Here is a 25,712-nt window from a genome sequence, read left to right as displayed (position 1 = left end):
GATATTTTAATTACTTTTTCTCATTATTTTTTTTTACTTTTCATTTCTAGTTTTTTAATAAAAAAATTTCCTGATATTTTCTAAATATGTATTGAAGGATTTTTTTTAAAAAGTTATTCTACTAAAAATATAAATAGCGAATAAATTCGATTTGATAGGCAGCTATGCTGTTATTTTCTGTCTTCTAGTTTCTTTTTAAATTAGGTTTCTGAATATACCACAAAGATTAAAAATGATTTTATTTAAATTTAAATTCAATAATAAAAGTTTTAAAATACTTAACTCACAAGGGAAGGTTATGTCAGATATAACAGAACAAAGAATTTTAAAATTTTTTTTTAGAAAGTCTGACTTCAAATGAAATTATGAAGATTCTTGTATGTAGAAAGTTCTAAAAATCTTTATTTAACCAGTTCTATGAAGAAACGCACCTAACTTTTTGTTAAATAAATAACCAACTTTATTCGATTTTGAAAAACAATTAAAACTAAAAAAAAAGATAATTTTCGAGTTTTCTGAATCTAAAAATAGTACAATTGGGAAATATTTCAATAAATCGGAAAATACGGCGCTATTCGAAGAAAGAAAACTAAAAAAAACAAAAAAGTGTATTCACTTTTACCTTGGATACGATTTTTGATATGATTTTCACTAATATCTGTTCTGTAAACATAAAGAAAATACATTTTAAAACTACTGATGAGTTTCGAGAGAGAAACTTCAGCCAACTAACCGATGGACTTCATACTTTATAACGGAGTTAGTTTTTGTCTAGTTAATGGAGCGACCTACGTCAGCCATCATAATTATATTTTTAAAACTAATTGGATAATGAGATACCTAATTAAGGATTTTTTAATTGTTTCATTAAAGAAACTAAAAAAAAATTATTGGGAGGCAATAGTTCTTTTTTTGGGGAAAAGGCGGGATTAGGAAACTTTCTGGAAACTCTAAAGAAAGCTGACAGTGAAAAAGGTAGTTTTTAAGGTTTTGAGAATTTCAAAAAGGTAATGTTGGCTATTGTTTAAAAAAATCTTCTGCAAAATATTAAGATTATTTTAGAACTTTATTCTAAGATTTTTTTTTAAATTCTTCTTTAAGATTATATGACTCTCACAATAAATTGCTCAGTAATTTCACTTTAAATTGTACACAATTGTAGTTAAAAAAAAAATCACTTTTTCAACAATTATTTTGTTATAATTGAATTTAGCGTGAAATTAAAAAAAAATAACTATTAGTTGAAACAGAATAAAAATCGATTTTGTAAAATATTGAGTCTGTATTTTTTATTTCAAAATATTTTTATAGTTTTTTATCCGGATATTACTTTTCCGTTTTTTCTTAATTTTTGTTTGTAAAATCTTGTGAATTATTCATGATAAAACCGAACTAACCTACTAAGGAATCTTTCATTCTTTACTGATTAACTGATCTAGCTAATTCAATTAGCTTTTGGCTTATTCTTCATTTTTTACGCATCTTTTATAATCAATTATTGAGCAATTAAGATTCTAATAAAACCATGCTAAACGACTTTTTGTATTTTTCAAAAAAAAATGAATTAAGACTTAAATTCTAAATTCAAATCATCTAATACCGAAAGCATAGGGCTGTAAATTAAAAAGACAACACATTTTAAGACATAAAATTGTTTTATGTAAAGAAATAAGCCTAAAAACCCAGAACTATTCCTTTCCCAAAACTTTAGTAGCACCTAATTAGGCATCTAATGCATTTCTTATAAATCAATCACAAAATTAGACAACATAAAAGGGTTAAGTTCCCAGTTTTGGGGTACAGTTCACACCGTACAGTCACTAATTAAAGTTGTCAGAATGATTAAGGATCATCACAGTGAGCTCAAGGGAATTGTTGCAACATTCTTTTGTATTTTTCGCGGTGATTTCTTACCCATTTGTTCGCGATTTGGAATTGAAAAAATCAAACTTTTAACTTATCCGATGATTTTAATTTTCGGTCAATACTGCATTTTATGGAATCTTCTCTATCGTTTTGATTTGAGTGATTTACTAGCGTTTGCCTTCAATATTGTCTTCTTAATTGGGATACATCAGTGCTTGTTGGTTTATTTGCTCATGATGATCTACTACAGGGATGAATTCTTCAACATGTTTTCCTACTTTGATGGAATGATGGATTCAAAGGAAGCTTCCTGGGCGATTCGAAAGAAACACCTCGAGGAGAATATTAAAGTTGCCTTGAAGTGGACAAAGTAAGATTTTACCAAAAAGCTCTCAATATATTATTTTAATAATTTTTTTTGTAAATTCTTTTTAGGATATTTATAATTTTTGTGTCAATTGGTGGCATAATTATAACATCCTTTGACCTATTCCTGACAAACTTTACTGCTCCAATGCTCTTTCTTATCCCTGGAATTCCTCAAAGTAGTCTATTTTTCTATCCATGTAACATCACTTACCAAATTCTCCTCTATTTTGCAATCCTCGAAGCAATAATGGGCGCAGATGCGGTGATCATGACGACAATCTGCTATTATCGTGGTGAAAATCAAGCTATTCTGGAACTAATTGAGGAACTTAATGAACCAGAAGTCGCCCAAAAAAACAGCAAAGATATCCTCAGAACAATTTGCCAAATTCACCAAATTGTTACGGCAAATTCAAAGACATTACTCCACTGCTATTGGCACGTCTACTTCCACAAACTCATAACGATCATCCTCTACCTCTGCACGATTTTGTATATTTTCCAATCATTCAATGCAAAGTTCGTTCTAGCGGCACTTGTTTGCGTTGCAATAGTCTTGTCGCAAATTTTTATTCTCTGCTTCTTCGGACAACTCCTACAGAATAGCTCAGAGGCCATTGCAGAGGCACTTTACATGACAAAATGGTACGAAATGCCCATTGAAAGCCAAAAGAATCTTCTTCTCCTTCTAACAAGATTCCAAAGACCAGCTAAAATTGAGGCATTTGGATTTGGAGTTATATCAATCTACACCTTTGCTCAGGTAAATTAATTCTTTCTTTTATTTAATTTTAGGGGAATGTGGAGATACGTGTATTTTTTTGCACAAGAAAAGTTTTCCTTTAATCGAATCGATTTGATTTATTTCTTTTTTTTTAAGAATTATATGTTCACTAATTAATTTTTAAGTAAAAGTAATAATAAAATTTCTTCTACTTACAGATCATAAAAGCTGCTGCATCTTATGCAAGTATCGCTTATACTGTACTTCAATAAATTCGTTTTTTTTTTTTCAGTCATGCATATTTATTTCACAGAATAAGGAAATTATATAATAAATTGTAGGAAAAATTTCATATTTGTGTATCAAAATACTGACCTTTCCTGTAAAAGTTTATTTTTTTATTACTAAAATGTTTCTTGATGTCCATTGAAGAAAATCAGCTTCTCCTTCGAACTGACGATGGCAAAGTAGAATGGATGGTTTGCTTTAAATTTCTTTGGTGCAGTATAACTCAGAGCAACAATAGTAAATCCTGAAAGTTAAAAAGTTCAACATAACAACATAAAATTCAACGTGAAGGAGTTTTGCATGCTCAATTAGGAAAGAAAAGTTCTTTGAAGATTCCTTCTTTACGGTATACGATTGTTTCCGTCATACTCTATTTAAATTCTGCGAAAGGTTAGTAAATAATAGAGCTAATTTAATCTACTTTTAGCGTGATTAGATTAAACACAATGTAGTGATTTCTTTCTATACAAATTTCCCCTAAGTTCGCCCGTAATTTAATTTAAATAAAGCAAATTTCTTGACTTTTTTGAAATGCTTGTTTTAGACAACTCTCAATTTACTTTTATTTTACTATGACATCGCCAATGTAGCCATTCCTTGTATTTCAAATTGTTATCAAGAACACCTAAATTGACTTTTCTAAAATTCAATTTGAATACCATTTGAAGATCTTTCGGTGAAACAGTGCAAAAGTAAATTTGCAAATTGAAATTGGAATGTAAAGTTCACCACATGAGAGTGCAGAGAGTTAAGCCATCGTGGAACGTTACAATAATTTGTCCCAAAGTTATAGTTTTCAAAGCCGATTAATAAATTTAAGTTGTGGCAATAGAAATTATAACTTTTCTCCACACTTATTATTGCTAGATATAATAGACATAACATATTTCAATAAAACGGTTTTATTTTGAAAAAAAAAAGAATCGATTTACCTAAAGTAAAAATATTGAATTTTGCTGGATTTAAATTAGGCAAATTAGGTAATTATTTCTATTAGGAGAGATTATCTAAAAACGTTTCAACGGAGAAATCCCCTTCTTGGAAACCTACGTATATTTATAATAAGTCTTTTGATAAAATGTTATTTTAGTTTTTTTATTTGATAAAATTTTTTAACCAAAATATTTAACTGAAAATCCGATTTAAAAAAAATTCTTAAGAATACAAAGGATCAATCAAAAAAAATATTTCAATGAATCTACGTTTCTATATGGCCGCGAAAAGGTTAATTATGCGGATTAGTTCTCAGATAAAGATTAACTTATGATATGAAGCCGTTTGTGAAAAAAATAATTAGTTTGTAAGTACATGCAGAACCGTGAGGATGCGTATAAAGTAGGATAAAACCTGTGCTAAAACGGATCAATTTTCGAATATGGAATAAATGAAGGTAGAACCAATTACGGATGATTTTAAGCCTTTAAGTTCCGCGATCAATCTAGCAAGTTGATTGAACTAAAAATAATTTTTATGGGTTTCTTTGAGCTCAAATAAGACATTTTTGGCAAAAAATTCCAACTCAAAAATTTTCAGTTTTTCGTCCTTCCTGATCCTGTGGGTCCTTGGGAATGTCCTTTTGTGGTCATAAAATGATCAAGAATTGTAAAGACATAGTCTTGTACTAATTTGAACTGAATATTCATAAAATATCTTTACAAAATGAAACATTTTCAAAATTGAGCCTTTGGGTCAGCGTATGACCCAATGGATTTTAAAGGGTTGAGGATGTGAATAAATTCGCAGATGCAATGCAATCCTTTAATATTCAAATTTATATTGGACTTCGGTCATTTCTCAATGTTGGTGGAGTCAAACGCGGGATCTGACCTTTTTTGAAATTCCTCGTTTATTATTTTTTGCTACGTTTCGCAGCTTTATTTCTCCTTCCTCAGGCACCAATTACGGTTCTCATTATAATAGCTCTTTGACTTGGACTCGGAGGAGTCAGTTGTCCGAAAGATGTGGATCCTTTTGCAAACACGAAATCCTTTGTGAATGTGTAACAGATTTAATTTCATGCTGCTGAGATCTACTTGATGACCGTTATGCAAATACGTTATATGAACTCATTTTGAATCTTTGAATTTCAATTTTAAGAAATAAATAATTTCTCTTTACTTTTCCTTCGATTTTTTTCAAAAGACAGAACTTTGTTACCTATTTGACCGCTATCAAGGTTAACCGGATGCTATTTATCCTACTCACTGGGATACCACGATGGTATATCGTATGGAATAACATTTTCCTACAACATTAAATAATCCTATGATAGGTGAAACTAATAAAATGATTTCGTGTGTCGATAGAGAGTATCTACATGGAGATTATGGGGAGAACTTGAAGGGAAAGAAATTGCAATTGACATGATTGAGGTGGACGGGTTTTGTTGAGTGTGCAAATCAATTGGCAATTTAGTGTTTGATGCTCATTCACACGCCAAAAATAGCAATAAATTCTTGTGCTTAGTTATGTACTTTGTATATATATGAGCATCCTTGTAATTTGTGTACGCTTCATTAGCACTTCAACCATGTGAACTGACCCGATGGAATACCACCTTACGAAGAAACACCCACGCCAAGGAGAAGTATGTAAAGGTATGTGGAACTCCATGTGAATGGGAGCAAAAATAAATGTTGAGGTATGATTGTGAATTTGAAGAAGAGATAGAATGCAATTTATTCTATAACGTATCTGCAAATTCTCACAGTCTGGTCCACATCGTTGGGCATACATCCACGTAACGTATATATGCAGAAGAAAAAATTGCATTTTGGAGCGTGTTAATTAACACGAGTATATTCCATTGGGTTTGATACGAGAAAAAAGGGGTTGGTAAATGGGAATTGAGTAGTTTGGGTGTGTTGTCGTTAAATACTCGTCAACATTTTTAATTAAAACTACCCTCAAAAGGTGCTTCAAATGAAATAAATTAAATACAACATTGAAGTGATTGAAGTTTGTAGATCAAAATGGGAAACATAGTAAAACAAATATTTCCTTCCTTAGTCCCTTATTGTTTGTGTGTTAGAGAGGACATAGCTCATTGCAAATGGATACCCTTCTTGGAAAAGGGAATTTCCGTCAGAGAGTTGAATTAATTGTCATCAAGATTGTAATAGTCACTTACTGATGTGCCATACCAAACAATGGATTACCATCCATGCAAAATATGCAATGTACTTTCCCGCTCATGCAGACATCCCGCACACCCACACCTCTCCCACCCCCCCTTGCTACCTCACACACTCTTTGTGTTCTGGACAGCAGGGAATTTGCAAAGTTCGCTAATTGGACCCCAACCTGCAATTTAACTTTGGTGAACGGTTACCTGGGCACAACAGCAATATCGTCCTCTTCATTCTCAATATTCTCCGAAACAGCTTTGTGATACATTTTGCAATTTCCCAGCTTTTCCCCATATTGCATCATATTCGCGAATGAATATTATTTTTCTCAACATGTGATGTTTTCTGTTATTTATTTATTTTTTGTTTATTCTCCATCCTCTTCATCCAACATACATAGCCTGGTGTTGATGCACAAAATATGATTGAATTCTGTACAAAATTTTCATTTACTGAAAATTCTCTTTGGCAATTGAACCACTGAAATACGTCATATGTGTCTTTGAATCCACAATTGCAAAGTAGAATGGGTGGTCAATGCGCATTTCTTCCGGGAAAACTGCAGCAAATGTCATGACAATTACAGCTGTGAAAAAGACCAAATTTAAATTATCACGCTTCTTCATTAAATCAAAGAAATATTCAAAAGCTCTGTACATAAGCAAAAAGCTACAGAGTGCTCTAAAATATTCACGAAAATCCTTTTGTAATAAATTCCATGAAATTCTCCAACAAAACGTGAAAACTGATATGTTTTGCGTACAATATTGCGCAACGAAACTAAACTTGCTAAAATCGTTTTAAGGTATTACAGCGACACATAATACAAAATTTTCACAGCATTATTAGTGAAAAACACGTGACTAAAGCTTAGCAGAGCTAATTTTTGCAATAGGGGCGTATTTACGAAAGCCAAAAAAATTATATAGATTTTATATTTGTGTTGAAATACAATTTTAGACCATCCCGTGGGCATTTTCACTCCAAATTCTAGAAAGTGTTGCAATGTTTTCAATAAATCACTCTCGTGTGCATCTCTGTGTGGAATCATTTGCCAAATGGATTGAATTTATTTATGTACCTACATATGTACACTACCCTAAAAAAGTTTCCGGGCAAGGAAAAATGGGGTATTTTTGAAGGCAAATTTCAAGTGGCTATATCTCCGGCTGTGGTCAACCGATTTTCAAAAATTTATTAGTTTCGGAAAGGTACATTTCTCACCTTTCCAAAACTGGCAAATTTTTGAAAATCGGTTAACCCGTTATTTATTGGCAGCCATTTTGGTAAAGCTAGGAAAAAGCTTATTTTTCACGATTTCACAAATTTTGACTTTGACCTCTTGCATCTCGGCCGTTAGTGCACCGATTTTGATGAATAGATAGTCGTTGGAAAGGTAATTTAATTCCCTTTCCAGATCTGCTAAATTTTTGAAAATCGGTCAAGCGGTTCGGTTGTAACAGTCATTCTATTGAACTATAGTGAAAAAATACACTTTTGACTATATCTCAGCTTAGGGTTGACCGATTTGGACAAACTCGGATTCAAATGGTAGCTAATAATGCCCTCTAACTTTAAAAAAAAAATTCATCCCGATCCGTCACGTGGTTCTTTTTTAATGTTTTTTTATGTGACCCCCTTATGTTACAAAAAGTGTACCCTAACTTCATTCGCTTCCCAGATTTTTTTATAAGTTACACCTGGCTCAAATTTCATCAGAATTAATAGTAGATATTATCATCTAACTTTTAAAAAAATTTCACTCAAATCCATCAAGGGGTTCTCCTGTAATGTCAATTTTTGTGAAGCTATGCGCGATTTTTGTCTTTTACCTGTTATACCCCCCCTCCCCCCACTAAATCAAGACTCAAATTGTATTTAAAATATTTGTACAAACATCCTTGACCTTCTTTTATATTGTTATGCCAATGGGATTTGATTCTAAATAAAAATAATAAATTCCTAACTTGAAATCTGCTAATACTCATATTGTGGCTCTTGAGGTTGGTAATATTAAGATTTTGGGCGAAAAATCGTCAAATTTTTTTTTTTCATTAAATGGGGATAACAAATCAAAATAAGGTCCAGGACATCTTTACTAACATTTTTAAGACGATTTAACAAGGATTTGAGTCAAATCACGCTCAAGAGCTGATGGATTGCTTAAGTCAAAATGACAACTTTTAACGCAAAAATGGGTCATGGCTTCACAAAAATTGACATTACAGGAGAACCCCTTGATGGATTTGAGTGAAATTTTTTTTAAAAGATAGATGATAATATCTACTATTAATTCTGATGAAATTTGAGCCAGGTGTAACTTATAAAAAAATCTGGGAAGCGAATGAAGTTAGGGTACACTTTTTGTAACATAAGGGGGTCACATAAAAAAACATTAAAAAAGAACCACGTGACGGATCGGGATGAAATTTTTTTTAAAAGTTAGAGGGCATTATTAGCTACCATTTGAATCCGAGTTTGTCCAAATCGGTCAACCCTAAGCTGAGATATAGTCAAAAGTGTATTTTTTCACTATAGTTCAATAGAATGACTGTTACAACCGAACCGCTTGACCGATTTTCAAAAATTTAGCAGATCTGGAAAGGGAATTAAATTACCTTTCCAACGACTATCTATTCATCAAAATCGGTGCACTAGCGGCCAAGATGCAAGAGGTCAAAGTCAAAATTTGTGAAATCGTGAAAAATAAGCTTTTTCCTAGCTTTACCAAAATGGCTGCCAATAAATAACGGGTTAACCGATTTTCAAAAATTTGCCAGTTTTGGAAAGGTGAGAAATGTACCTTTCCAAAACTAATAAATTTTTGAAAATCGGTTGACCACAGCCGGAGATATAGCCACTTGAAATTTGCCTTCAAAAATACCCCATTTTTCCTTGCCCGGAAACTTTTTTAGGGTAGTGTATGTTATATACAAAATGAAAATTTTAAACACTCTGTGAATTCACCTTCTTAAAACTTTAAAGGAAAACTTTATACATTGGAGAACACACTAAAAAATTTTTCATCGTAAATTTTACGGAATGGGCATTCTACGGTATTTCTGTGGACGTCTTAGTTTTTTTATTTTACTAAAATTTTAGTCTTTTTGAACATAAATTTCCTGTAAGCTGAAGAAAATAGTTTATTTTCACCGTAAAAAGTACGAAACCTCTCTTAGTTTTTTAATGCAGAGTGCTTCAATTCTTCTAAGTTGTGTGTTGTCACAAGGTTAAGGTTTTTTACTAAAAATTTTTATAACTAGATCAATTTCCTAATAAAATAGAAGAATTATTTAATTTAACCATAATCCTAGGAAATTCACTGGTTTTACGTTTAAAAAAGATAAATTTTCTCGTAAAAGTACATTTACGGTGAATTTAGTAGCAAATTAACTAAAATTATTTTTAGTGTGTAGATTCTGATAAAAATCTTCTCTTATCTTTTCTAACAACTTAAAAGTTATTTTAAAATATTGACAGATGGATCGTTTAAGAGCCCCGGGAAAATAATTTTCCTTCAAAAATCCGATTGTCAAAATTTTATAAGATTTTTCCCAGAATAGCAAAAATCTTATAACTGACAAATTGAAAGGAAAGAAAATAAAAGATTTATATCACAATCAGAGAGATTAAATGCGAATTTTCTTTAAAGTCAGATAGGAATTTGAATAGATTCCTCACTCCGTCTTTGATTATCCACGATAAAAGAGAAAATCTTATCTCCCAAAAAGCTTTTCTTGTAGGAAACTTTTTAACTTTTATTGTAAAATAATTTTATACATTTTTTAAGGAAAATTAGTAACTGAAGCTGCAAATAAAACATAACGATGGGGCGTATTTACGAGAGCCAAAAACGGATGATTGGCTTTAAAATATATTCTGGGTTTAGCCATATGTACACTTGTGGTGAAGCACGCTAAAACTGCTGTAAAGTTTTCAATAAGTTACTCTTGCAGTTTATTCTTTGGATTACAATTTGCGACATGAAATAGATTTATTACACCACCAAGTCAACGTTCAACACTTTAAACATTTTCTGCGAGAATTCACTTGAAATCTCCACATAAATTGCGCTAAGAAAGCAAAGACAGAAAGAGAAAAACTCAACTAAAACATTGACTAGCTTTTTTTTGCACAAAGAGATGATTTATATGGAAAGTTTCATTCGACAAATTAGGAAAACGTTTCAATTTAAATGCAAGAAATGAATTGCAAGTACGAATGAAATAATTTTAATTGCCAAAAAGTGCTGACTGGAAGTTTTTTGCTTCTTTTAATCCTTCATATTACCATCGTTTTAGTGATTTATTAGGAAGTTTTTATGCGGTATGATTAAATTGTCGGCCATTAAGTTAATTTAATTATCCAGAACGTAATTTCTCCAGAGTGTTACGGATTACATCTTCTCTGTGCAAGAATTAAATTCCCCAAAGAGAAATTTCGTATATTGCAGCTTAGAAAATGAATAAGGAGAAGAAAACGTTGTGTATATAATGAGGTAAATTCAGGATTTTTGGAATAAAGAGGTCAATCCTTTGAGGGCGTCAATTACAATTCTTATATGCCTTTAGAAATGAAAACGAGTTAAATTCCATCTTTAAATCTACTTTAAATGCAAGTTTTAGATCCTAATATACCTAATTAGATTAATTCATTTGATTTTTATTCACTCACGTATTTCCACCCCATCTCCACTTCACCGCAGCACTATGAACTGAATTAATTTTCAAAAGAAAACTTAAAAAAAATTAATAAAACTTTTATCAGCAGAAAGATATGAAAAATTTATGATTGATTTTAAGGATTTTATTACACACTTCTCAAAGTTTTTTCTTTTTAATCAATTTCAGTGGTATATAGTGCAGTATTTATATTATTAGTTGTCGCATTTTTGTGCATAAGAGCCCATAAAGAGAATTTCTCTTGGTGTTTTGAGTGTATAAATAAACGGATGATCAACTTTGAAGACGGTCGGATCCATTGCCATGCAACGCATAAATAAGACAGCTGAAACAGAGGAAGAAATCATTTTCAGGACAATCCTCAAACCTCTCATGAGAACCAAATATGTAGTAAAGCACATTGAGAGGTACATAAGCTCGTTAATTTACAAAATTAAAAACAGAGAACACATAAAGGGATAGAAATACAGTGAAATCATTTTTTTTTTCAAGATAATTTTATAATATTTAATATTATTTTCTGCAAATGTTGTCTTCATAAGAAATTCTCTTAAAACTGCTTAACAGCACCTAAGAATATTGTATTGATTTCATTGGATTGAATAGCATAGACAAAGGGATGATCTGCCATAAAATCTATTCTAGGACGTTTTCCAAACGTTTGAAATGTAGAGCCTAAAAAGAAAAGTTTCCAGAATTTTCTTTAAAAAAAATTGATTTACAATTCAAAGATTGAATGCAAAAGTGTTTCAGTTTACCATTTAAGGGCTAAAAGTTACATGAAAGATTGTTGGCAACAGGAAAATATTTTTAGAAAAAAAAACTTTACACCAATAATATAAAATGAATGCCTGAACAGAAGGTTTATGGTGTAGTATGATTTTGTAGTACGCTTTAGAATCAAAAGAAACCTTAGGGTTAACCTTAACCAATAGGTATATTTAAATTTAAAGAATTTTTTTTTTGAAATGTCCTAACACCTCATTGCAATCGTTCTCATTGTCAATGTATACCTCAGCAAAAAAAAGTTCTAGCTTATCATTAATATTCATTCATTTATTCAGGAACCAGAGTTTTCACAGATTTTTAAAATTTCTTCACAGCACCAACGAAGAGTGTTTCAGTTTTGGATCGAATGACATAAACGAAGGGATGATTTGCAGTAAACTTAAGTTCACGACGAACTGATAATGGAGCAATTATAACACCTACAAAATAAGAAAATTTTTGAATTGATCTCCCTAACAGAAAAAAATATTAAATAAAATTATGAAATTTAGAATAGGTACCTAATATCCTTTATCTTATGTATTTTTTTAAGTTTTTCAGCCCGACAAGAAAAATAAACAATTAAGAATGATTTTGAAAAATTAAGCATAAAAAAAGAAATCGAAAAAGCTAAAAAGATGAGTTATGGATCTTTAGAAATATTTTTAATTTTAATAGGACTGAAAGAAAATTTAAAATAAATAGGAGAAAAATGAGAAAATAATTTCTGTAGTTTCCCTAAAGTATTAAAAAAGTTTTAGCTAGAACCAATTAGTTAATTTTCAGCGCTCTGAAATTTTTAAATTTCTTTTCATAACAAAGTTTGCCCCAGTTTCCCACAGAGATAATATTGATGAAAGACTTAAAAATAATTAATTTTTGAAATATATACATAAGTCCTCTTTCCCACAATTTTTTTCGGAAGAATTAATAATAACACACTCAAGTTTGTTTCACTGAATATAATTTTCAGTAAAATAAATATAAAATGACTGTCAATCAATATTTAATTAATGTACAAGCTGTACAGGTAATTAAGTGAGCTGTATTGGCAATAATTTTGTCCTCTTTGAAGTGTTTAATATTGAAATTCTCCACAAAAAAATTAATCGACTGCAATGAAAAAAGCCACGAATATTTATTATTTGCTTTTTTTGTTAGTATCATACGCAGACTATATTTTGATTACAGTGGGACCCCAGTACAACAACCACTCGGATGTACTCTTCGCACTCATTATTTTCAATGCGCGAGAGTAGTATAATCAAGTGGTCGTTGTACTGGGGTCCCACTGTATTAATAAAATATATTCATTTATAATTAAACAGGACCACTGCAAGCCACTGACCAGAGTTCAATCACTTTGTAGCTTATGTAAACTACATTTTCGGTAGCTTCACGTGTTTTTAAAACAGTTTATTTCATAGTTTTATTTTTTTTAATCATAGAATAGAATTTAGATGTAGAAAGGAAATGCCAAAGAGAACATAAAGAGAAGATAGTTTCGTAAATCTTAAAACATGAACTTGATTGCAAAATTATTTATTTCATTTTATGAAAACTCCCTGAAAAATATACAGATCCTTCGGAATTCTTAATGAAAAAGAAAAATGCATGATCAGCTTGAAAAATTCTCGAAAACATGTAATGCAGGCTGATTCTAACATCCACGATTAAACCTGAAATTATGATAAATATCATAATTCACATGTTATTCATCTAAAATTATTCAACAGCAAATTCAACCATAATTATTACCTACATCCATTTTCCATTATTTCTCAGAACTTGGGAAAAAAAACTAATCACAAGAAGAAAAGATCTATCAAAGACTACAAATTAGGGTAAGAAAGAATTCTAAAATAAAAAAAAATAATCCATTAACGTTCTTCATCACATTTTATTCGTTGTACCAGGGAAATACTAAAACAACATAGTAAGAATGTAGTGAAACTATATAAGCCGAGTTACTTTAGGAAGAAAAAGTTAGCTTAAAAAAGTTTTCATTGTGCGTTAAAATTCCTTGACACTCCCACTAAAAACTGGAACATTTTCATTGGATTTGATTACAAAGAAGTAGGGATGGTCCACCTTGAATGTCTTTCGGAATATTGCCACATGTGCTGTTCTTGTGAGAAAGATAGCTCCTGCGGAAAATAGAATAATATCTTCCTAAGAATTTCCCAAACAAACAATGAGAATATTTTATCCATCACAAAAGAAAAATTAAAAAGAATGAAATGAAAAATGTTTGAGACGAATTTTTCAAGTTATTTTTTGATGATTGCTCTTGTGATTGAGAGAAAAACCAAAGAAAACCAAATTATTTGCATGTCGTCCGAAATCAATGAAAAAAAGAATAGAAAATAAAATTTTACCAAGTTTTTTTTGTTTTCATTCAAGAATTTGCCAATTTATTTTATGAAATTGCGAACGTTTCCATTGAAGAGAACGGTTCCTTCGGTATTTCGAATTGCAAAGAAGAACGGATGATTCACATTCAATATGTCTTCTTTAATGTAACGTGCAGAATATTCAACGAATATTATACCTGCGAAGATACAACCAATTACATTTTTTTAAATCCACAAAAAATCCCACAACAACTTTAATTCACTCATGCAGATATCCCATGAGCTTTTACACGTTAAAAGTTAATCACAAAAGCTTAAACACTTATATGAATTATTTTATTATTTAGTGGGGAAATCTTTTGAATTTCAATGACTTCAAAAAAAAAACTTTAAGTCTTAATTTTTTCAAAGGTCTAAATAGGTCGTTAAATACATATTGAAAATTAATGTAAATGAATAAGGGCTATATAATTCATCATATGAAAAACTTTATAAAATTTTATTGAATGAAGTATTTTTTTTTTTTCAATAAAAGAAAGCTAACACTTAACGAAGTTTTTAGTTAAACATTTCCAGTAACACAAACTGAGAAGAATTTTCACAAATTCCGAACACTTCCACTAAAAACGGAGACTCTATTTGTGGAAAGTATTGCAAAGAAGAAGGGATGATCCACTCTGAGTTTTTCAAGGAAAAGTGTCTCATGTCCTGATCGTGTAACATACAGAGCTCCTGTGGAAAAAATATTTTTTTGCTCAAATTCTCAACTCTTCGTTGAAAAGAATTTTTATTGTGAAATGAAGAATTTTAAGCTTGGGAAGTAGAGCATGCAATTTTCATTGGCCGATATCACTTTTAATTGGTTGGATCAATTAGATTGGATGGAATTACTTCCGACACCATATTTGATGGAATATATTAGAAGAATATATAGTACTCGAAAATTGTTTTTATACGTATGACGTAAAAAATTAATTTCGTCGAAAAAGTCTACCCGGCCGTCCTAGTATTTTTAAGGATTGGATGCTGTCATTTTCTTTATAACATTCTCTGACTGACTGCACACATCTCTTAATTACTCAAATATTCAATAACCCTTTCACTAACTTTTTAACAAATTTCCTCTGAAATCAGAAGGAGCTAAAAATCAAGAACGAACATTTGCATCTTTCTTGCCAGTCGGGTTAATTTAGCAGCATTTTATTACACGGCGTTTAAATACACAGAGTCATTTGTTGCCGTATGGCGTCTATCTAGTGTAAATGTATTTTCTTTTTAGAAACTTCAAAATATATTTAGTTGAAGCGTCACCTAAGAATTTAAAAATAAAATTTTATATTTATTGCCAATTAAATGTACTTTATTTTGCTCATAGTAAACAACTTAATAGAAATTATATTAGTTTTTATTCACGCAGAATTGTTTGTCTTCAAATTTTGCAATTTAGAATTTCTGAACTTGTCCATTAAAGATGGAATAATGTGAATCCTGAAGAATTGCAAAGAAAAATGGATGATCCGCGTGGAAAATTATTTCTTGTTTAGGGGCTGGTATAGAAGCCAGCATGAATATAACACCTGAAAAATTTATAAATACAATAGGAGGTTTTATCCATAAAGGTAAATAAAATAATATAAAAAAACAGCCAGAAATCTTGCGACAGTGTGTGAAACATCAGTGAGATTCAAGTGAAAAGCCATCATTAGTATAAATAGAGTTTAAAATTCTTCAATTTCTATAAGTATAGATTCAAAATTTTTGAAATTTAACAGTTGGAAGAGTTCATCATTCATAAATGGAAAAATAAACCATTTAAAAATTTTATTAAAAAATATATTGCCAATTAAAAACTTGTTTTATTGCTCACACTTTTTACACTAAACAACTAAATATGGATTATAAATTCATTAGATTATTAATTGATGCACAATTTTGTCACATTTTTTTTTTAAATTTAGAATTTCTGAACTTGTCCATTAAAGATGGTATAATGTGAATCTTGAAGAATGGCAAAGTAAAATGGACGATCAACGAAGAATTTAGGATATTGCCTAGGATATGGTGAAGAACCGAACATGAAAATAACAGCTGAAAAAATTATAGGTAGGTATTGTAGAAAATATATTCCCAAAAATATATCATTTATAATGAAAAAAAATTTAAAAGAAAATTCGGACAGTATGAGCAACAATATGAAATATTTAACATCCCTCAAGCCATTATCATTTTAGTTAGTGCTCATTATAATATAGTTTCTTAACGTTCTTGTTTTATTTAAGAAACAAATGAGGTAGTTTTTAAAATAATTTGAGGTAAGCAGTACATACATAAAGCTCCTCCTTATGATATTTTTTACAATTTCTTTAACGACCCAGCAAAGATAATATTTTTCTTTTCCAAAATTTCAATGAAAAATGGATGATCGGCCAAAAATTTGTCTGGATTAGAATAAGTTGCCAATGAATCCACCATCAAGAGTCCTAAAAGTAATAATTAGATATTTTTCACGTAAAAAACGACTCAAAAGGTATTCGTTGCATTGAAAAATTACCTACTGCACATTGAAAGACAATAATAATCGAAAATTTAGAATTTTGAGATACGTCCACTAAAAACGATGTTCTGTGGATCCTTAAGGATAACAAAATAAAATGGATGGTCTACAAGGAATTCTATTTCTTGTGGCATCGGCGCAGATCCCGGGACAAAGATGACGCCTGAAACATTTTTTATTCATTCCCAAATTAATTTCCGAGGCAATTTTCATTTTATATGATTATTTATGTTAATTCAATTTCATTATGAAACAATATTGTTAATTAATTAAAGTCGAAATGAATGTATTAATAACTTTGAATTTTATGCAAAAAGTTCCATCAAATTAAATTAAACACTTTTTTGTCAATTTGAATAAATTTTATTGTACGAACACGACTTTATGAAGTAGATAATAGAGTATTTTCTTTAAAAGAAATAACAAAAATTTGTATTTAACTGATAGATTTTAAAAATTGTGAACTCTTCCACTGAAAAGCATTTTTTCCTCGGCATTTTTAATTACATAGAAGAATGAATGATCAGCTTTAAAAGTATCAACATGCCTAACACGAGCAGTTTTCCTCACTACCAATACAGCTGTGAAAATAGAAAAATGAATAGGTAGACAAATCGATATCTTCCTTTATATTATGTAGTCCCTTGCTGGGAATTTAAATTATGAAATAATTGTTTTATTATATTCACAAAAGAATAAATTTAATAAACGATTAAAAATTGATTCATTTTGAAATAAGTATTAGGGGAAGATGGGGTAGATGTGAAGAAACAATATAGAAGAATATCTTATTGTAAGTTAGTTATGGACTCATTCAAGAGAAAAATTTGATTTGAAGACTTTGAGTTTTCTACAAAGGTTGTGAAATGTGAATTTTTCTTAGAATTTCAAAAGTAATTTAAAAATTTCTCTTTTGGAAAGACAAAGTAAATTTGCCAGAAGCAAAAGCAGAATTTCTTCGAGGAGAGTGTTTTTACTAAAAAAAAATTGAAACTAAAATGTTCTGGTTTTATTTCAAACTTTCCAAACTTTCAAAGTTTGGAAAATTCATCAATTTTTCACCAAGATTCAGTTATAAGTTGTTTAAAAAAGTTGAAGCTTTATAAATTTCCGTTTGTTGTAAAGCAATATTTAAAAATATTGCAAAGTAAATTTATTAGACTCTTTTATTTGTTGATTAAAATCGTCCCATAAAATGATGGAAATAGTCTTGACATTTATTGAATAATTCCTTTTATTCCGAAAGTGATAAATCATTTTGAACAAGTTCAATGTCTATTTTCTCTATAAAATGCAATTACAGCACAAGAAAATGCCATATTCTGTAATTTGCATTACGTGCGGTTGTTTTTATTATGAATACAATGATAATGTTGTCAGAAATATAGCCCAAATAGCAGAATGAAAATATTATTCTTATTATTTTTATGTTTACCCACATATTTTTGTCCCAAATCATGCGAGACATCGCAGCATCATAAACTAATAAATCATTTTTATTTATAATATTTTTTTTATAGATTTTTTAGGCATCCCACAAAAAATGCAGAAGAACCATTCATTACAGCAAACATGAATGGATGGTTAATTTTGATTTCACTTGAAATTTCAAGCAGACTCAGACATTCATCCCATATAGCAGCTGCAATTTGAAGACCCAAAATTTAATTTTCACGCCTGTGAGAACGTGCGAGCGTATTTGCGGAAATGTAATAGTATATATAATTCAATATAGGGATGATAAAGGATAGTGGAAACTCTTAGAAGCTACATAGAAGTGTTATAACGTAAAGCATGATTTCACCGTATTTCAAATCCCCAAAAAGCTATTGCATTTGCAGAATCAAAAGCTGAGAGAGAATAAAGATGCCGACACATCAAAGTCTCATATAGAGCTCCTTGTATAAAATGGAATTATGACGTCGTTTGCAAAAATTTGAATAATTTCTTTCAAGGGAGAAGTTGGGCAGAAAATAGCAAGAAGGGTTGTTGTGAAGTAAAAACAGAAGATTGAACTGTGGTGGATTTGGATATTTTCATCGCATAAATACAGGTATACTATGTATAAACATAATGAAGAGCAAACCAATTACAAGAAATTTAGTGAACTGTAAATATTTTAGGATCTCAGTGTAAACATGGGGAGAATTCTTGCACAAAGTCAATAATTAACAGGTAAATTGTGTGGGAGGAAATTGTACTCCGTGGAGAAAAAAAGAAGATGAAACAGAAAAGATTGGTTTAAATTTAAAGTTTGCTATGTGTGTATGTGTTTACATACATATGTAAGAACCATCTATTTTTTCCACTCATAAACATACACATAAGTAATGGTTCGAATCTTTGATGCATGTGAAGATCTTCTTTAGCTAAATATTTAATTATTTTGTAATAAAAATTAACATCTTTGTATGTTCTCTATAGACAGAGGAAATATGAAACGAAAAGGCAAACGACATTTATTTAAAAACGTGAAAATTCACTGAGAATGTTTACACAGCATGGAATGTCCCTACAGCTCTTCGTGAGTAGACAAAGAATCACGCGGAAAATCAATGAGAGCTCCTTCAAAAATTGCAATTCTATCCGATGTGGACATCAAATAGAATCTACATGGATGGTCGATGGTAAAAAGTTCCACATTGCGATCAATAAGTGAGCGTTTAAGCCTTATATTAACCCCTATAAAGGAGGAAGATGAATATTGGAAAGATTATGTGATTAAACATTGGGCATTTGCTATATGAATTTAGAAGTGTAGAATACTACAGAGAAGGTGAATTCTCTTTTTTGGGAAATCTGTATTTTTTTTTTCAAAGGAAGAAAATACGCAACTACCAAAAGCCACAGCCCCATAATATATAAAAACAGATATAAAGCATGGGGTACGTGCAGTGGGTCTAAAATGCATCAAAATAAATTTAATTTGCGACTTACCAGTAGCTGCAGCCGCTTCAGCACCTTCCTCATTCACCTCAATAAATGCCTTGTGGATAACTTTGGAAACCTTAAGAGGCTCTTCCTCCTCGAGCAAATCTTTGAATTCAGCTCCATTGCTAAACATCTGTGCCATTCCCATCTTGGAGAGGACATTCTTCAGCTCAATCTCATATTCAATCTTGAATTTCGGAAGGTAAACCATGACTTCCGTCTTGTAGAGATTCTGGGTAATTTCACTCAAATCCTTGTTACCGAGAGCGGCTTCAAGAGCTGGTAAACCATCAATCTCATTTGGCAAAATGATCAACATTGACAAATCGGAATCTTTGTAAGGCATCTCCAAAGCCACGGCGTTCAAATCCTCCAGAATTCCATACTTGAAGTTCTGCAGAAAAGAATAAATTTTTTCGATTTTTTTTATTGAATAGACAGATAACCGAAGGAGTTTATCAAAATCATTTCATTATGCAACAATCCATGCTATATATAATTGAAAGTTGAAGGGGTTAAGCTCCATTTTGATATCGAATTGATAAATTTTATGTACTGCAGTGAATTTTTTTTCTTAGCGTTATCAAAAAAAATGCTTTATGAAGCAAATGGATTTCTCTAATGAACTGTGATAAGAATTTGAAGTAAATCACACATAAAAGTGATGGAAAGAGCTACTTTTAATGCGAATTTTTTGGTCATATTTGCGAAAATCATATAAATTATGTAATTTTGTAACAAAATGTTTTGGAGCTTTAACCATTAATTAATCCTTAATAAAATTAATTTAATTTTGATATCTTTTTTGTGATTTTTAATTATTCAATGAGTACTTTGAGATGACCTTTCTTTTAGCGTTTTAGCGTGACCTCATCTGCTTAAAGATGCTTTTCTAATTAATTTTCTTTTCGGATTTCATAAAATAGAAAAAAAAATCATTTGATTTAACGTTCATTGCAATAATTGTAGCTTTAAATTTTCCCTTAGGTACCTACTTTAAGTTCATTATATACTAGCTCTCTACTATGAATTATATATAAAATTATATTTCGCTATCTGCAAAAGCAAATATCATAAAAAACTGCGATTTCTTCAGCAAATACGACATTTCAACAGCCGAAATATAAAAGAAAAAATAGATAATACTCACCGCTTTGGTGTACATCATATCAACATCAACTTCGGATGTCTTTGTGACATGGAAAGGCATCTTTTTCGTATCTTCAGGCTTGAATTTATTCTCCCACAGCCCCTTGAAGTAGATCGCATTGACGAGGACCATTCGTGTATCCTCATTGAGAGCATCAGCTGGGATGAGATCCTTGATCTTATCATTGGTCTTATCCTCAACCCATGTATTGATTGTCTTAGCTGATTCAACATTCTGGGCAAAATTGAGTGATTGAGCCTCAGAATTGAATTTCTTCGTGGCAATGTCATTGAATTGCGCCTTGACATGGTATTTATTTTGGACATAAATCTTATTGGCGATCTTCAGGAGTGGGCTATCCTTGTACGTAGAGAGCAGAGTGGCGAAATTGTCGGCAATGGCATTCCTATCTTGAGTTCCATATCCCATGACGGTGGACATTTCGCGCGCAGTCTCCCCAGTGGCCCCCATGAGGGCTAAACTGAGTGCCGACTGAACGGAGAATGGGGAAAGAATGACATTTCCTCCCTTCTCAGCAACACATTGCTACAAATTGAAGAGAAATTATGTTTTAATGCTCTACTCCTGGAAATGCTATTGAAAGAGGATGCTGCTGACATACCTGATAGAGTTGGATGGCGAATTTGGAGAAACTCTTGGATACTGGGACTGGATCGGCCATTGTGCTGGATATTGCGAGGAGTAGAACGAAAGTTGTCACTGGAATTTAAACAAGTTCTTCAGCTAAATATCCTACTGCTTGATTCACAAGAATACTGCGAGGAGTGATTAAAATATTCAAAGAGCTGCCTAATGCTTGACTAGAATACCAGATTTTATTCTACTGAGCACCACCAAAAGACTGAATTTCATCGAAGCCCGCAATCTTTATCGCACAATGACGTAAACTATTTGTGCTGGTGGAATGAATCATTCGCCTTCTCGGGCGAGCACAAAAATCGAGGCGTATGCGTTCAGAGAAAAAAACATTAAAATTCCCCGGCTTTTGTATGAGCAAACGCTGACACTGCTAGCCTTGAGTAATCTTTGGGTTTGAAGAGGAAGATGGCATTAAAGGCACGCATTTTCGAATTTTTCTTTAAAAAAAAATTTTTTTTCAGTGCGTTTTTTTTATTTAAGAAAATTATAAAAAGGGATTATTTTTATTTATATATTTTTTAGTATCTATTCTAAGAGTTCTAATGAGAGAAATCTTGCCTTAAATGCCCAGAACAAATTGAAACCGTCTCAATATTAATCACGAAGGTCGTGAGAAATCATTAGAATTATTTTAAGAGCACTAAAAACTCATGAAATTGATTATTCAAGTTCTTGTTCAAGTTATTGTCCGTTTTTGGAAAATAGTGTTTTATAGTTTTTTTTTTGTTTAATGTTTTACAAGAAAAAAACTAAAAGAATTCAATGAATTTGATTTTCTTGTAGATTGAATCGAAAGAAGTTAAATTGTTAACTAAAATTCTGCTAAAGTATTTATTTATTAATTAAATACTATAGTATGATTAATATATTTTTTTTAAAGAATAAAGCTTTAAATGTATAAAAATAAACTGAAATTAAAAAAAAAATGTCTCGAAAAGCGAAATGTGCCCTATTCAATTCCTTCAATTCCATATAGTTAGAGCAACGAAAGGAACATTTCTGAACAATAGGAAAAACATTTTTTTTTCCTTTTGCATATTGAACGAAAAACACAATGCTTCAGAGAAAAAAAAAGCTTACAAAATCGCTTTTGATCTATTATCCCCATTCTTCCCAATAGAAAGCACATCAACCAATTATTTTAATTATCAGCTCACAGTGTTGCTTTTTGTGAAAATTATGAGCAAAAAAAAACTTAGAGCATATTGATAAATCCGGTATGAAAAAGCACAACGAGAATTTCACTAATTACATCACAAAACCACCGGGTCAAGTGAGCAAAATACTCATTGATATGTATGGCACAGAGAGTAATATAGGTAGGTATAAATATCACGGAATGTGAAAAAACCAGAAATGTTTCTGGGTTTTTACGTCCACCTGATAATAAAAATGTATTGTTGGTAAAAAAAATCACTAATTAAACTTTTTTTCCTGAATAGTTGAAAAATAGAATATTTATGGAAAAATCGTGCAATTGATCGAACGAATGTGTCATGTTAGAATTGTGTGGAAAATTGGAAAAATTCTTTCACATTCTGCAATACCTCAGAGAAATTAAAAATGCACAAGAAGACACTCGCACTTCACTCTCTCACAGGGGAACGTATAAATGGTTTTCTGGTATTTTAGCAGCAGCTAGGTAGGGTACTTTTTATTCGATCAAAACTCCGGGGAATTTTATCAGTTTTCCACACATGTATGTTATCACACCGCAGGGGAAAAACTCTTTATCAGATAAATTGAACATCATGCACACACAATGGGATGCCCAACCCCGAGAAATCAGTACTTTTAGTGAGGCAGCAGGTTCTTCCGATCAAAAGAAGGGATCAATTTGAACAATTCCACTTGCAATCGAAAGTACATTTAATTAGCTTTCGATTGATCCCTATCTCATTATCGAAATAACATTATTAATATAAAAAAAGTTAAAGTGTTTCTCGGGAATCGGTCGAGATTGAGCGAGATTCGAGAATTCCTCATACATTTTGTTCAACAAAAAGTGACTTTTCTTCACTGAAAATGAGGTTAAACCATCCCCTTGTGCACACACGAAAGCATGAATGTAATCGAGCTAAAAATACAAAAGATAATTCTACAAAGGCAATAACTCAGAAAACTCACTGAATTGAGATTCCATTTTTGTGATTTTCCTATTTATTTTTTCTTATTCACTACTATCACTATTTTACTGCACTAAAAACACTGAAATTGTGAAAAAGAAATAAAACTTTGAGAAGTGTGTGAGTTGAAATTCAAGACACAACTGGTCATCTTCGGGAATTATCAGGCTTTTATACAGCAGCACCACAACTTCGTTACGGGCAATTTATTATATTTCATTTAAATACACAAAACCACATCATTGGGGTTTTTTTTTCTATACAACGTTCTCCATATACTGTCACATCTTTCGTCCAACGCGTTTGAATTTTTCTATTTTTTTTTTCAACTCGCATTTTCTCCGCGATAGCAATATGTATTTGATAATATTCTCCTTTGATGTTGTGCAATAGATTTTCTCATTTTTTTTCCTCTTTACACTTGCACTTCCGATAAAGGCAATAAATTCAAACAAATCCGTGAAAAATATTTCTCAGAAACCATTTGAGAATCATAAAGAGGCATAAAGGGGGAGATTTTAATTGAAAATAAATCAAGATGGTCACGGTAGTTAATGTATTTTCTTATTTATTATATTCCATCGAATGAAAGAGAGTGTAAAATAAATAAATTTCCTTGAAGATTTTTTTTAAAGTAAAAATTCATTTTTTTAAAAAACATCTGCTTTGAGATTTTGAGAAGAGGAAAATTATCTAAAATTTTACTCATTTTCTGTTAAATCTATTTTTTATTCCAAAATTATAGCTGGTGTTTTCCTACTTTTATCTTAAAATTGAAATTCTAAAAATTATTTTGTCTTCTAAATCCAAAGGCGATAATCAGTTCCTTATTTTGTTTTAAACTCACAACAACATAACATTTCGTAGAATGAACGTAAAAGGGAAATTCCCAAATGAAAAATATTTTCTTTGACTCGTTTTTCTTCCGTTTTTCCATTAAACTGTAAAGAGAGTTAAAGAATTTTTTTTTATTCCCTTTTGCCTAAAGTCAGAAAAAATTTTGTAAAGAACCGATTTTTCTGCGATGGAAATTTTTATTATGTATACATATTTTAAATATTATGTTTTTTGCAAGAAAATTCGCAGAAACGATAAGAAAAAAATTATCCCCTATTGATGCAAATAAATTGAAATGTTTAAACTTTATGCAAAGATTATGTGTACGAGAGTGGTGAAACCTGTTGAGCCGGTGTTGATATTTCAGTGTCTAGGTCGGTTTCTTTTCTTACTTCATTAGAGTTCATCTTCTTCAGTTGTTTCGCTGTTGTTTTTTTTTTCACCTCACTTATTAATCAAAATATGCATACATTATAGAATCTTTTGAAGACTTCAAGGAAATTTCATTTTTATCTCGTCTAGTTTGTTAATGACCGTCAAGATTACTTGAAAAGTTCGTGGGTTTTTTTTAAGTTTTATTTCCTTTATATACAAATGAAAAGAAAAAAGCTTTGATTTAATAACATTTGGATTCTTATGGCATCCAAAACTAAATTCTTGTAAAAAACAATTAAAAAATTTGTCTGATTGATTGTTTTGGTAACTTTCAGAGAGCCCCACAAAACGAATAAACTCCTTTAAGTTTTAGAACAAGTTATATACCTGCTAAAAAATATTCTAAATAGAACGCAAACTTTCTTCCTCACCTCCATAACGCAGCAATATTTTTCTAGTTAAATTATGCAAATACTTCTCTGTATAATTTTCTTCACATAATGGATTTAACATTTACTCTGTGGTCTCAATATTTATTCTCAATTTTCCTCATTGATATTTATTTTGTTCATCAGCCATTTCTTAGGCACACACTGTATCATTTTGTTTAGACAATTTGTTATCAAAACATGAAGAAATGTTAAAAAGAAATATTACTCTCTGGGTCAACGATTACCAGTCATTACATAATAGCCGGCTTTTCAAATGTACATAATATAAGAGAAGTTCGTATTGGGTGTGTTCTGAAATTTTTCCATATGATAGCGCAAAACTTTAGCAAGTGTGAGAGCTCTTGTAAAAGTTTTCTTCAAAACATCTTAAAATCTTCTTTATTTTAAAATTCCAGCTTAAGTTTTCACGAGAAATTCTATGACTTTTAAGTATAAGAATTATTGCTCA

General features: G+C 30.8%; 2 protein-coding genes across 35 annotated transcripts; one reads left to right on the top strand and one right to left on the bottom strand.

Annotated features, from left to right (window-relative positions):
• The first annotated feature begins 2,060 nt into the window (after positions 1-2,060).
• On the top strand, positions 2,061-3,347 carry LOC129791970 (odorant receptor 4-like). Its single transcript, XM_055830661.1, has 2 exons — positions 2,061-2,998; positions 3,178-3,347. Exons 1-2 carry the CDS (start codon positions 2,381-2,383, stop codon positions 3,229-3,231), a joined length of 672 nt encoding a protein of 223 aa, XP_055686636.1. The 5' UTR covers positions 2,061-2,380; the 3' UTR covers positions 3,232-3,347.
• LOC129791919 (serine protease inhibitor 42Dd-like) lies at positions 3,237-23,823 on the bottom strand. 34 transcript variants are annotated; one of them, XM_055830582.1, is made up of 5 exons: positions 23,602-23,817; positions 21,437-21,534; positions 20,815-21,360; positions 19,671-20,058; positions 3,237-3,491 (listed from the first exon to the last, which is right to left on the bottom strand). In XM_055830582.1, exons 1-5 carry the CDS (start codon positions 23,615-23,617, stop codon positions 3,364-3,366), a joined length of 1,176 nt encoding a protein of 391 aa, XP_055686557.1. In that variant the 5' UTR covers positions 23,618-23,817; the 3' UTR covers positions 3,237-3,363. The 34 variants fall into 34 exon arrangements, with proteins under 34 accessions (XP_055686557.1, XP_055686541.1, XP_055686547.1 ...); XM_055830566.1 differs by lacking the exon at positions 23,602-23,817 and adding an exon at positions 22,555-22,757; XM_055830572.1 differs by lacking the exon at positions 3,237-3,491 and adding an exon at positions 6,712-6,961 and having other exon boundaries at positions 23,602-23,755.
• Between the last annotated feature and the right edge of the window lie 1,889 nt (positions 23,824-25,712).

The sequence above is a fragment of the Lutzomyia longipalpis genome, chromosome 3 (assembly GCF_024334085.1).
Source record: "Lutzomyia longipalpis isolate SR_M1_2022 chromosome 3, ASM2433408v1".
Classification (NCBI taxonomy): Eukaryota; Metazoa; Arthropoda; class Insecta; order Diptera; family Psychodidae; genus Lutzomyia; species Lutzomyia longipalpis.
The sequence above is the reverse complement of the archived record's forward strand: the minus strand, read 5'-3'. Positions and strand labels throughout refer to the sequence as shown.

Bases quoted from the DNA above. Each gene is read 5' to 3' on its own strand.
- LOC129791970 (XM_055830661.1), top strand. From the start codon at position 2,381: ATGCTCTTTCTTATCCCTGGAATTCCTCAAAGTAGTCTATTTTTCTAT. The intron at 2,999-3,177 runs GTAAATTAATTC...TTCTACTTACAG, and splicing joins CAATCTACACCTTTGCTCAG to ATCATAAAAGCTGCTGCATC.
- LOC129791919 (XM_055830550.1), bottom strand. From the start codon at position 22,603: ATGTGCTTTCTATTGGGAAGAATGGGGATAATAGATCAAAAGCGATTT. The intron at 21,361-21,436 runs GTATGTCAGCAG...TTCAATTTGTAG, and splicing joins TCGCCATCCAACTCTATCAG to CAATGTGTTGCTGAGAAGGG. The intron at 20,059-20,814 runs GTGAGTATTATC...TCTTTTCTGCAG, and splicing joins ATATGATGTACACCAAAGCG to AACTTCAAGTATGGAATTCT.